At 41.8% G+C, this 12,222-nt stretch overlaps 1 protein-coding gene across 1 annotated transcript in view; it reads right to left on the reverse strand.

Annotated features, from left to right (window-relative positions):
* LOC115348313 (deleted in malignant brain tumors 1 protein-like) overlaps nt 1-12,222 on the reverse strand; it is a 105,621-nt gene that overhangs the window by 5,010 nt on the left and 88,389 nt on the right. Inside the window, exons 45-46 of the mRNA XM_041127391.1 lie at nt 2,321-2,456; nt 970-1,184 (exon numbers count right to left, since the gene is read on the reverse strand). Of these exons, the coding sequence (XP_040983325.1) occupies nt 970-1,184; nt 2,321-2,456 (351 nt within the window). The remainder of the gene's footprint in view (nt 1-969; nt 1,185-2,320; nt 2,457-12,222) is intronic.

The raw sequence follows: 12,222 nt of genomic DNA on the forward strand, positions 1-12,222 counted from the left end.
ATTAAAGGTACTAAAGATAGAACTTCTATAGAGAATGTCAGGTCAGGTGGATGTTACAAAATGAAGCCTGTTGTCACTATGGTATATCTGTGAGGCACAGTGTAATGACATCTGAGATGGCTGTAGATGAGTTAGCTTTGATACTGTGAGCAATTATTTATATCTACATTTTGGGTAAATTAGGTGCCATCTTGAAAAACTGATAATGAAGATGCTACACCAACCAAAAGGAACCCTGAGAGACTTTATATTAGAGAAATCTGTGAGGCCTTGGCCATGATCTGTATGGAAGTGCAAAATCTTCAAGTCTGAGAGAGATTTTAATTGACACACAAAGGCAGAATAAAATGAAGTCAGCGGAAACCTCAGAAAGACAAATGTAGACTAGAAATAGGGCACAATTTTTCAGCAGCAAAGTTAAGCACTGGAGCAGCATAAACTAGGATGTGGTAACTACTCTAAAATTGAAGCTTTTAAGAGCTTAATACCATGTCACTCAGATCAGCAGAAGCAAAGGAACTGGTCGCAAGCCAAGACTGATTTTGTCCGAGCTATTCTTACCTTTTAAGGAAAAATGTAAGGAGCTTGTTGATTGAAAATCCTTACTGATTTTTGTGACCTGTACTCGGCAGGAGTTCTGACTACGTGGTCATACTCTCTGGGTAAACGCTATAATATTTGCAAACTGAGTAAATTTAGTGGAAGCCTGTAAGTAAAAGTAGAGTTCCATAATCCTGCCTTTGCAATCATTTTTTCTGAGTAAAATTTAACTTTTTAGGCTCTCTGCAAGTGCGCTGTCATTTTGCTGCCTCTTCCCTTTCACTGATTTTCCCCCACACCATTCTCTAAGGCCTGAAGAACTGAGAGAGACTGATTAAAGATTCTGTTAATTGTAATTGCAGTCCTAAATTTCCCGTAATGGCAACATTTCTTTTAATGGTGCAATTCAAATGGTATTTAACGACTTACTTTTTTCTGGTGAAAAGAAGTAATAGAAGACAAAGAAGTTCCGTGTGAAAGCCATGGAGTTTGTAGTTATACGAAAAGTTAAGCTGTCTGAAGACGATTGAAGTACTGGGACTGCATCAGTGTCATTACATACTTGTCCAAGAAGAGGCGAATTAGTTGAGGGACCATCATATACTTTAATGCTTTCTGTTTCACAGCTTGAAGAAGGAGCAAATCTATTGAAAAAACACAGTGAGAACTACCTAAGCTCACTGATAGATACACAGGCTCATAGATAGATACACGAGTGGCGTTCCTCAGGGGTCGGTATTGGGACCGGCGCTGTTTAACATCTTTGTTGGCGACATGGACAGTGGGACTGGGAGCACCCTCAGCAAGTTTGCCGACGACACCAAGCTGTGTGGTACGGTCGACACGCTGGAGGGGAGGGATGCCATCCAGAGGGACCTGGACAGGCTTGAGAGGTGGGAGTGTGCCAACCTCATGAAGTTCAACAAGGCCAAGTGCGACATCCTGCACGTGGGTCAGGGCAACCCCAAGCACAAATACAGGCTGGGCGATGAGTGGATTTAAGAGCAGCCCTGCAGAGAAGGACTTGGGGTTATTAGTGGATGAAAAACTGAATATGACCTGGCAATGTGTGCTCACAGCCCAGAAAGCCAACCGTATCCTGGGCTGCATCAAGAGAGATTCTCCCCCTCTACTCCGCTCTGGTGAGACCCCACCTGCAGTACTGCCTTCAGCTCTGGGTCCCCAGCATTAGAAGGACATGGACCTGGTGGAGCGGGTCCAGAGGAGGGCCACGAAGATGATCAGAGGGCTGGAGCACCTCTCCTATGGAGACAGGCTGAGAGAGTTGGGGTTGTTCAGCCTGGAGAAGAGAAGGCTCCGGGGAGACCTTAGAGCAGCCTTCCAGTGCCTAAAGGGGGGCTACAAGAGAGATGGGGAGGGACTTTTTACAAGGGCCTGTAGTGATAGGACAAGGGGTAATGGCTCTAAACTGAAAGACGGCAGATTTAGACTAGATAAAAGGAAGAAGTTCTTCACTGTGAGGGTGGTGAGGCACTGGGACAGGTTGCCCAGAGAGGTTGTGGCTGCCCCATCCCTGGCAGTGTTCAAGGCCAGGTTGGATGGGGCTTGGAGCAACCTGGTCTGGTGGAAGGTGTCCCTGCCCATGGCAGCGGGGCTGGAACTAGGTGATCTTTAAGGTCCCTTCCAACCCAAACCATTCTATGATTCATTGGAGTCCACAATGCAGATTCAATACAGAGAAATATTTGGACGCAAAATTATTCTGTGCTGTATTCTAATGGAATGAAACAGTACAAAAACATCTGAAGGAAATACTTACTTAAAATAGGAGAAAATGAGCCTAATTGTTTGATTTACGTTCCTCTGAATTTGCCAGACACAGTTTGCATTTGCTTTTAGTTCAATCTTTAATGCTTTGTTGAGCTCATGAAGTGAAGCACCACAGCGAGGTACACCTATTGAAGAACAGCAACAACAAAAATCAGCTTGCAAGGCTCTCTCTCAAGTTTCCTCTTGCGATAATGTTTCATCCTCCACTATGCAAAGACTCTGGGACAGTCCATCATGAAGCAGACATGCAAAATGTTGTACTATATTTTTTTTTTGCATTCGTATTACTGCAGTTTATGAAACCTGATGAATCAAATAGTAAAAGAATATTAGAAAATACTTTTTATCCTAATTTTCCTAGTAGCAGAGAAAAGGGTAGTTAGGGGAACACATATCACAGATGAAGCCAGTGGCAAAACTGGAAATGCCAAGTGATATAGGACACCTCAGCAACACTCTTCAGCAAGGTTTGTCGCCACAAGCACTTCAAGCCTCTGGTCTTCCCCCTACACTCGATTCCTAAAGATCATTGAATCCAGGTCAGACATTCAGCCCTTGACTTAAAAGCATTTGAGAACCTACGCCCAGGGAATCAAAAAGACTTTTCGGATTTGAGCTTCTGAAGGAGTATGTGCAGGATTACTGTGTATTTACTGCTGCATACAATTCTCATCCTCCATCTCTAAACGGGTACTGCTAAACAGGACAAGCTTTGGAGAATGGCAACAAAGATGATTGAAAGTTCAGAATAGCTTCCAGACAAGGAATAATTAAATGGACTGAAGTATTTCAGGTCAGAAAGGGGAGAACTAGGGGGGAAAGGAGGTGCTAGAGGTCTGTAAATTGATGGAGAGCTTTAATATGAAATACTCTCTTCCAATACAGTAACTCAGTGGCCTGGAATGAAACCAGTCAGCTGTGGTTTTGAAACAAAAGGAGCTGGCTCTTTCCACGTGGATCTTTGCTGCAGGGTGATGTGGATGGTAAAAGTAAAACATAAAACAGTCAAATCCATGAAAGAAAAAGCCTTTGGTAACTATTAAACACAAAGAGCATTTCCTCTGTTTCAGAAGTCCTGAGCCACATTTGCTGGTGACTGGGAGAGTATTCTGGGGAAGTATTATGCAGGCTTGTATGCATACTCTTGCCTGAGCATTTTCTGTTGACTGTTTCTGGGTTCAGGATGTGGGGCTAGCTGGACTTCAACCCTGTTCTTCTGTGAAAAAACCCACAAACTAACCGTGGTTGACATCACTGACGTCACTTAATAAGTTATTAAGTAGTTGCAGTAATGGCCATTGTATAGGAAACTTTAGAGAAAGTTTATAATCCAGTTTGAGCACAACATCTCCTTTTTCCTTTAATATTAATCTAAAAATAATAGTTTAAAACAGCAGGAAGAATTTCCTATACGGTGTATGCAGTCCCAGGTAAAAAGGTAAGACTCTCTGATGAACTCCAGAGGGAAAAGGAAGGTTTAGGAGAGACCTTTCTCGTCACATGTAAAACCTCCCAATTGTAAAAGCATTACAAGGTCAGCCCTGCCATCCCTCTGTGTCCCTCTGGACTGTTCTGGAGCCCAGCATCACTAGAGCAGCTCTGCAGCAGTACTTCATTATCGTACAGTAGCTACCCACCATTAATCAGGGAAATTGCTGATCTGAGCACAGAATGGTGATCCTAAATCGAGCAAGACATGACTCTTTATTGCTTCTGATTGAACAAAGGAAAGATAAACAAATCTCTTTTTAAAAGCAACCATTTCCCAGTTAAGTCACTTTATTCCTGTTACTCCAATGTAGTATTGATCTGTAAATGAAAATTTCTGTTCCAGAGTAAAAATCTCTTAAAAATCAAGTTCTTAAGTTAAAAATTTGCCATAGGCAGTCATATATTGATTTTTAAAATTTATTTACCATTTTTAACTCTTGCTGGCACATTCGGGTGTTACTATTGTGCAGCAGTACATTAAAAGAAGATGCCCTTTTAGAGATATGTTAACATTTTTTTCCCTTCAGTTGCCTATAAAATACCTATTGTGCAAAACCTAATAAAATTTCACAGGTGAAAAAAAGACTAGATTTCCATACCCATGGATTCAATTGAGTTGTCTTCAGCAAGAGCTAGAGCAGCGAAGAGAAGCAGGAGAAGGAACTGTCTGAGCGCCTGCATTTTGATGGCAGCTAGGGAGGTTAGGCTTTTCCAACTTTTATACCCCCTGGTATTTCATAATCTTCTCGTATTACGTGGTATCATGGAGGGAGGGCTTAATCTCTCAGTTACTGTTCCTTTTTAACAGATATAAATGAGAAAGTAACAGGTGTGCCCATTTTTTTTAATATGTACTGCGTGGAGTAAGTTTAACTGTGCTTTTGTCAGCTCTCGTGGGTTCAAAGCACGTTTTTCAGTTGATTTCATTGAGCGTCTGTTTGGGTGTGTTGACGTGAGCAGGAATGTTCTGGAAGGGATTGACAGACTCCCTTGGGAGACACATTCAGAGTTTGCTCTTAGCGCTGCTCAGCAGGAGCTTGGTTTTTCCCACCTTCATTTTGACACCTACCCTTTAGATTACACTGGGCAAATCATTCCCTGTCCTCGCTGAGGATTCCTCAGGTTGTAAAGTGCGACTATCACAGTAGAGTTGTCATAAGTAATAATTTCCTATTGCTGAAACATTCGTGGATGAACAAGGCCAGATTCATGTTAGTCACAGGTTTAAAAGAAGATTGCACTGCAACCACTTTGCAGATAAAAGTTTCTTAGTCCCACAGTAGAAGCTACGAAAAAAAGGAATCAGCCTTTCCTTCCCAAGGTGAGGAAACAAGCGCAGTCCTAAGAACTTCAATTCCTTCTAGCACGAGTCTATTGAGTATCTGTTCCAATGTATTTACGCTACTTTGGCTGTCTTTCCATAAGGACCAAAGCTCTTGAAATCCAGGCTATTTCCTATTGCAGCAGCGGATACGCAATCTTTAAAGCTTCTAGAGGTTGTGATAGTGCCAGTGCCACAGATGTGCTGTTACCCTGACCTCGGTTCGGTGCCGTACCTGTGTGATGTGCGAACAGCCAGCGTTCGCACCGGAGCCCGGCCGTGTGATTCTTTCCAATACAGAGAGCACGTATCCTACAGCTGTGCAAACAGGTGTTCTTGCAAATTTATTAGCAAAGTCAAATTGCAACGCAGGCTTTCTTGAAACAGATCCAGGTGCTTTCCTTCCATAAAACCAATTTTTTTTGTACAAACCCATTTTTTTTTTCTTTTATAAACAAACTGAAATATGATGCATCTGTAATGATCCTATATTTCTAATCTCAGACCTATGCCTTCTTTACAATTCTCTCTGATTTTTAACTCACTTGAAGGATTTTGAATGCAACTCTCTTCATCATGACAATGTACTTATCCTGCCTTTAAACATGGAGGCATTGAATACATGTATAAAGTTGTTGCATAGCATTTGAATTTCCTTTAGCTTCTGGAAATGCTAAATTTGCATTTACTCTGTATAGCCTTTCATTTAAGCCCACACACATACTTGCAAGGAATTTTCAAATGCTAACATCCATTTTGTATGCCTTCAATGCGTGAACTGGTGTGTGGAGCCCTGCCAATCAACGCTGTGTCCATCAGAACCAAGAAAAAAATACCTATGGCTACGATAGCCTGGTAAGTTACTCTGGTAGTTACAGGTTGGTAGTCAAACTGTTTGGATTTACTTGTATACGAATGATTAGGAAATTTTCTTGTGCTGGAGATGATATTAAGGGACTGCACCCCTAAGTAGTGGCCCAGCGTTTCTGAAGGGCTGAGCCCGTGCTCGCGCTTGAGGCTGGCTGGCAGCTCCGTCTTGTCTCTGAGTGTTCAAACCGTTTTCAAATCTTGTGTGTTAAGCCCAAGTTCAGGCAGTGTGATGTGTTCAGATATCAGGTAATGCTGAAATATTAATGGCCCGCTTTGCATTTCCTCTCCTACCTCAAAAGAAAATGGCCAGCAAGTCTTCCTGAAAGTCCTTTAAGATGAGAATGACTGTAGGGAAGGTGTTTCACAATAGCAGATCCTTAGAAGAAATTAGCGTGCACTTTAGTACAAAGCAGCAAGGATTCAGCTGTTGTGACACTTATTTACAGGCACTTTCTCTCACTGCCTGCAGCCGGGAGTACAACAGCAGGGAAAATGTGATTTCAAGCACTTTAAATCATTACCTGTGCGAAGCAGAGCAGCAGGGTTACCAGTGTGATGGAGTTTTGTATGAACTAAGTATGATTAGGAAATACTCTGACTCAGGACGGGCATTATGGTCGTGCAGGATGAGGGTTTTGGCAGGGAGCCTGCTCAGCCAGTGCCAAGGCTTAACCACCAGGTAAGAGATTAGATCTGGAGCCTTCATGGGAGATCTGCGTGATTTTGGCAGTTGAGAGCTGGCTAAGTTATCCACGGAGAAGCTGAGTTTCAGAATGACTCTAGTCCCTTTTTCGAAGGGATGAAGCATAAAAGGAAAAGTTGCTGAAAAAAGTGGATTTTTGTGTCTTGTGTGGCACATCCTCTAGACGCTAGGCTTCCTTATTCAGTACAGGGCATCTCATTATGAGGTTGAGTAATCTGCACATACTCACCATATGAAAACTGAGTATTGGCCTTAAAGATGCTTTTCACAGGCTGAGTTCACCAGAATATCCATATTTAATTCATCTCTTTCCCTGAGATGACTGCTGTACTCCTGTACAGTTCTGCAATCGGCAAGATGTGTTTCTCTATTATGAACTGAAAATTATTAATTTCCATTTTTTTTTTCCACTAAATCATTCCAAGGAGGACAATTTAACATTAAAGTGCAGAAACACTTTCTTGGCTCAAAGTGATATCATTTGAACAGCTATTGAAAGAAAAAGGATGAAGCAAATGCTTATAATGAAGTAAATTTAGATGTACAATTTTTTAGAGTTCTAATCTCCAGTAATAAAACCTGACATATGAAAAGATTATAATAGTTTATAGGTATTGCAGAGAGTGTATCTCCATACATGTACAATATTTTTTCCAAATATTTTTGAGTTCCTATTTAAGGTAATTGCTCAGACATTACTGGTTATGAGGGATGCTTATCCTTTCATTTATGACTCTTCGAGAGCTCAGAAAACAGCACTGTGACATGTGCATCTGTAAGGCAGGTTAATCTTCCTTAAATGCCCAGTATTTGAGTTATTTGGTGCAATGGGGAGAACTGGAAGAACTGTGAGGAAGAAACAAGTCTTGATGAGAAAAATCAGCCAGCTGATCCAATCATTCTTTGTCACTGAGAGCGTTTACTGAAGTTTAGGGTTTTACAAATCTGGAATATAGATTCAGAAGATCTAAAATTAAGGAACACAGGTACAGCTAAGATTAAAATACCTTTAGATTTACACCCCCTAGTATAATGTATTTTATAGAAATTAGCAGCAGATGTGCAACACACTGATCACCTATACAAGTGATCAACATAATGTTATGATTAGAAGAAGCATTATTGGGGCTGTTATTATTTGGGGACGATAATAATAATGACGCTGTCACTTGCGCTTCTTTTGCCTCTTGTCAGATAGCCCTGGTAGTGTTGGGAAGAATAACTGTATCTGTTGCATGCTAATATTTTGCACCGTAGGCAAACTCTTTGGTATATGGGACCTCTGAACTTGAACCGGAAAATCCTCTTGCCTGGTGAATAGTAGTTCCCACAGGTTGGGTCCCTTACACACCTGAGGAAAGAAAAATGAAAAAAACCACATATAATTGTCATACAAAAATTGTGATGTGGTCACTAAGTCCATTTGTTTCATTGGTTGAAAGAAACTTTCCTTCAAAAATTTCTAACTGTGATGTTAATCATAATTCACAGATAATCATAATTCAGAACTCCTGATCACAGATGCTGCTATATGGAACTTAAATATGTATGTTGATATAATATGTAACACAACATATATACCACACACATATGTAGATGTATAAATATAAAGCACCTGATGGAATTTTAAATATGTGAGAAAGAGTTACTGTGTAGGCCTGTTATCTTTCCAGTTATTTTGTATTTCAACTTTAGAATTTCTGAAGAGCTATGAAGAAACAATTCCATATCCCAAATCAACCAAACCCCCCTTTAATCGGATGCTTCATCCTTCTCTAATTTTTTTATATAATTTGTGAAATGCCTTCTGAGAATTTATACCCATTCTTCTTCCCTAGCAGAATATTATGGTGAATTAAGCATAAAAAGCCAACTAACAAAACTGCGTTCTTGTCCTAATAGCTAGTTCATTTAATAGCCTGCTGCGCCTTACAAGCAGGTAACTCGGATGTGTTTCAGGACTTGGTATCTTTGGTGGATGTATCTGTTGTTGTCCGTATGAAGTCAATCACACGTGAGGAATTATTTTGAAATGGTTGTTGAGATATTATCCTTGCTCTCTTCTGACTAAATCAGATGCCACAGTCATAAAATCATGAGGATTTGGAGAGAGCACACGTGTCTGTAAATAGCATCAGATTTGGCTCTGTGTGGTAGAGGGTAGCACGAACAAACAAATCCTGGTTTGACTGAACATAGTATGATGAAGCCCTCTCTGAATTTGAAAAAGATGGTGAATCATAAAAGGCAAACTTGACAATAAATCATCTAGATGGAGTTTCCTGGTACGGAGACTCTGTAACAGTGGCTATCGTTTGGCCACCAGCATTCCTGTGTGCTTTGCAGTCGGGGTTTGGCAAGAGAGTTTGTATTTCTGGGGTAGAAGGTGCCAGAAATGGATCCTTCCACTGTGTTGGAACAGGTCATGGCTTGATGGGCTAGGAGTTTGGAGCTGCAAAGTATGGCAGAAACCTTTTCCTGAATGTCTCTAGAGAGTCGGGAAACCTAAGGGGTAACAGGGCTCAGCTGTCCATGCCTGGAGGATCCTGGGCCACCCGAGGTGGCCCAACTGCAGGTCCCAGCTGAGGACATTGCCGGGTTGTGAGAAAGTCTGCAGAGGCGTGCGAGATAAGAGAGGTGAAATTACTGACGAATCAGTTACTGTTGATTCGGGTTCAGTTAGTAGCTCAAGGACTCGAGAGGGAAAACACCAACATGGAGAAGTAGAAAGTCTTAAAGGGAAAAAAAACCATGGAGGAACACAGTTGAGCGCAGTGGAAGGTCTGTTTCAAGGAACCATGGAGGAAGACCGACCCTTCCACGCCTGACTGTCACCTGGCCGGCAAAAGCTTGTTGGGAGTCTCCTCCATGTGGTGAGCACGCTAACGCCCAGCTTGTTAAATCCTGCTCTCTGTTCTATGTTGGAGTGAATACGCCATCGCTTTGCGTGTCGCGGCTGTACATAACCCATGTGCAGAGTCTCTTTCTTTTGGGCACATTTAGCGGCACATAAAGTGACCTGACGAGGAAGCGTCGTGAAAGGGAAGCGGGGTGGGGAAGCGTGTGAAGTGGTGAAGGTTGATAATATATAATTTAGAATAATGAACCTTTAGAAACATAATTTTGTTTTGGTGTTAATGTAACATTTGTCTATGCTCTGCACGTTCCATGTCAACTTCCCGAGTCTTGGCATTCACAAAGTCATGAGGGGGCATCATGCAGTAACAATCTTTAAAAATATTTTTGAAATTTTTTTTCATAAATAATTTTGATAACATCTTGGCACATGATAATTTCAAACCCATACTTTCCTACCAGCCTTCTTGTGCCACAGCCATTGTATGGCACGTGAAACATGGCGTAGGAGTTGATCCTAGGTGTGCATCGGGGGTTGCTCAGGTGTCTGTTCCCTGCACGGTAGCCTCTGGCATTGGTGTAGGGTCTTCTGGGGGTCACTGTTATGAAAATTCCCTTCCCTAACTCTTATATCAATCAGTCTTTAGAGGATGAAAGTGTATTAACTTTGTTAATATACATTAGTTCTCATTATAAACTGTAATGTAATGAGGTAGTGGAATTTTACTGGAGATTCCAGTATTGATCATGCTTAATTAAAACAAACTAAAGGACAGCCTGGCCCTGGAATGAAGGACCTTGCTTCGTGGAAGCTTAAGGCTGTCCATGAAGGATTCCACTGGACAGGCAAGATAACGCCAGCATCCCAGCCCCTCTGACACGTCTTTGAAACTCTCCCAGCATCATCTGGTGTCATAGATCAGTAACTCCAGCAAGACTGACTCCAGGGATATCTGGATCAATAGACAGGCAGCAAGGATGCTGCAGAAATAGAACTGTTTTGCAAAGTTTTACTATGATTAGTAATTGGTAGTGTGGGTATGAGCGATTAGTCAAATCGTGTTGTAACTGAACGTTTGACGGGTGTAAGAACCCAGTGTAAAACCACGTTTGGGGTGCCCCAGTTTGGCTGGGACACCTCATGCGCATGAATAAATACTTACCCTTGTAATCTTACACTTTGCATCCCAGGCCTCACCGGTTGGCACAGGCCAGCTAAGAATCTTTGTAGCATCATCCGCATGTATTTAGGCAGATAAGTAAGGTTTGCTGGAGAAGAAGAAATTCAATGTTAATAAACCATACATAAGCATAAAGTAAAATGCAGCATGTAATTAAATACTAGTACTCTTTGCAAATGCAAATGTGGGCCTTGCTGCCGTACCTGGAAATAGCAGCTGAATGGAGAGGACCTAAATGTCTCTTTTTTTGATGGTGTACCATTAAAAGCTCATTAGTTCCTTCTACAGCCCTGAGGTTACACAAGTTAGTGCTGTCCGTCAGTTCTCTCGTGGGAAGAGGGTGAGCTCGCCGTGATAACAGGCTGTTTCTTTGCCTGCGAGCCCTCCAGAGCACACGGGCTCTGACTTGCCAGCAGCCTGGCAGGCTGCGGGCAGATGTTTTAAATGTGTTTTTTCCATAAATGGTGCAGACATAGGCCAGCTCATCCCCTTGACACCTACCGGGAAGGATGGTTTGGCTGCCAGCCGCTGTATCAGTGGTGTGTGGTCCCTGGGTAAGCTGTGGCATCCCCAAATTCTCTGCCTGCTCCCAGCCTCTCCTGCTTCCCCCTTTCTTCTGCACTCAGACACCCTCTGCCATTAAACAGCCAGGCTTCCCCAGCTCACATCTCTTACCCGGCATATACTGCCCTTAGGAAGAGAAATTGTTAACAAGAAGAATGAGAATACCTTACCTGGGTTTATAGGTGCTGGGTCTGTTTTCAGATGGGTTTTTAATAAAAAAAAAATTAAAAAAAAAAAGTGAGACTGAATTAGGAAAATGTGTACTTTTATGTAATCAATTAATATACATTGTAATCAGCTGAATGCATTAAGACTAGGAAATGTTAGTAACAACAGTTCTGAGGGATAGAGTTGTCATGGACAAAAGGCTCGTATTAAGTGTAGGGGCTTGAATACTAAAGATGACATATCACTCGCATTAAAGGGAAAAAGATTTAATTCTGTTTTTCCTTTGTGTAGGCAGGTAGTCTCATGCTCAAATGCATGCTTTGCATCTGAAGTTTAGTCTCCTGCATGTTGTCAACACAAGTATGCATGTTTTACTGAGGCAGCTGAGTGCCCTTTACCAATGTGTAGCTGATAGGGCCAGACTTCAAAAGAAAACCTGAGTCTGCTATCTAAGCATCTGAGGCAGAATATTTTCAATTAATGAGCAGAACTTGCAATTCAAATTTTTCAAAAGATAAATCCCATTGTAGAAAACTAAGGTTCAAACCAAATACCACTGAATGTCAGAAGGATTCCCACTGACTCGACTTCGAGTGGGGATGCAACTTTGAAAGTGCAGGGAGGCTGATTTTCTAGGAGTGAGATCATCTTGACCAAATTTGAATTTATATTGGTGTAGTGTGTCTGCTCCAGTGGTTTCCCCTTCCCTAGTACTTTCATCAGTGCAAGTATTTCTC

This window comes from Aquila chrysaetos, chromosome 11 (genome assembly GCF_900496995.4).
Source record: "Aquila chrysaetos chrysaetos chromosome 11, bAquChr1.4, whole genome shotgun sequence".
NCBI lineage: Eukaryota > Metazoa > Chordata > Aves > Accipitriformes > Accipitridae > Aquila > Aquila chrysaetos.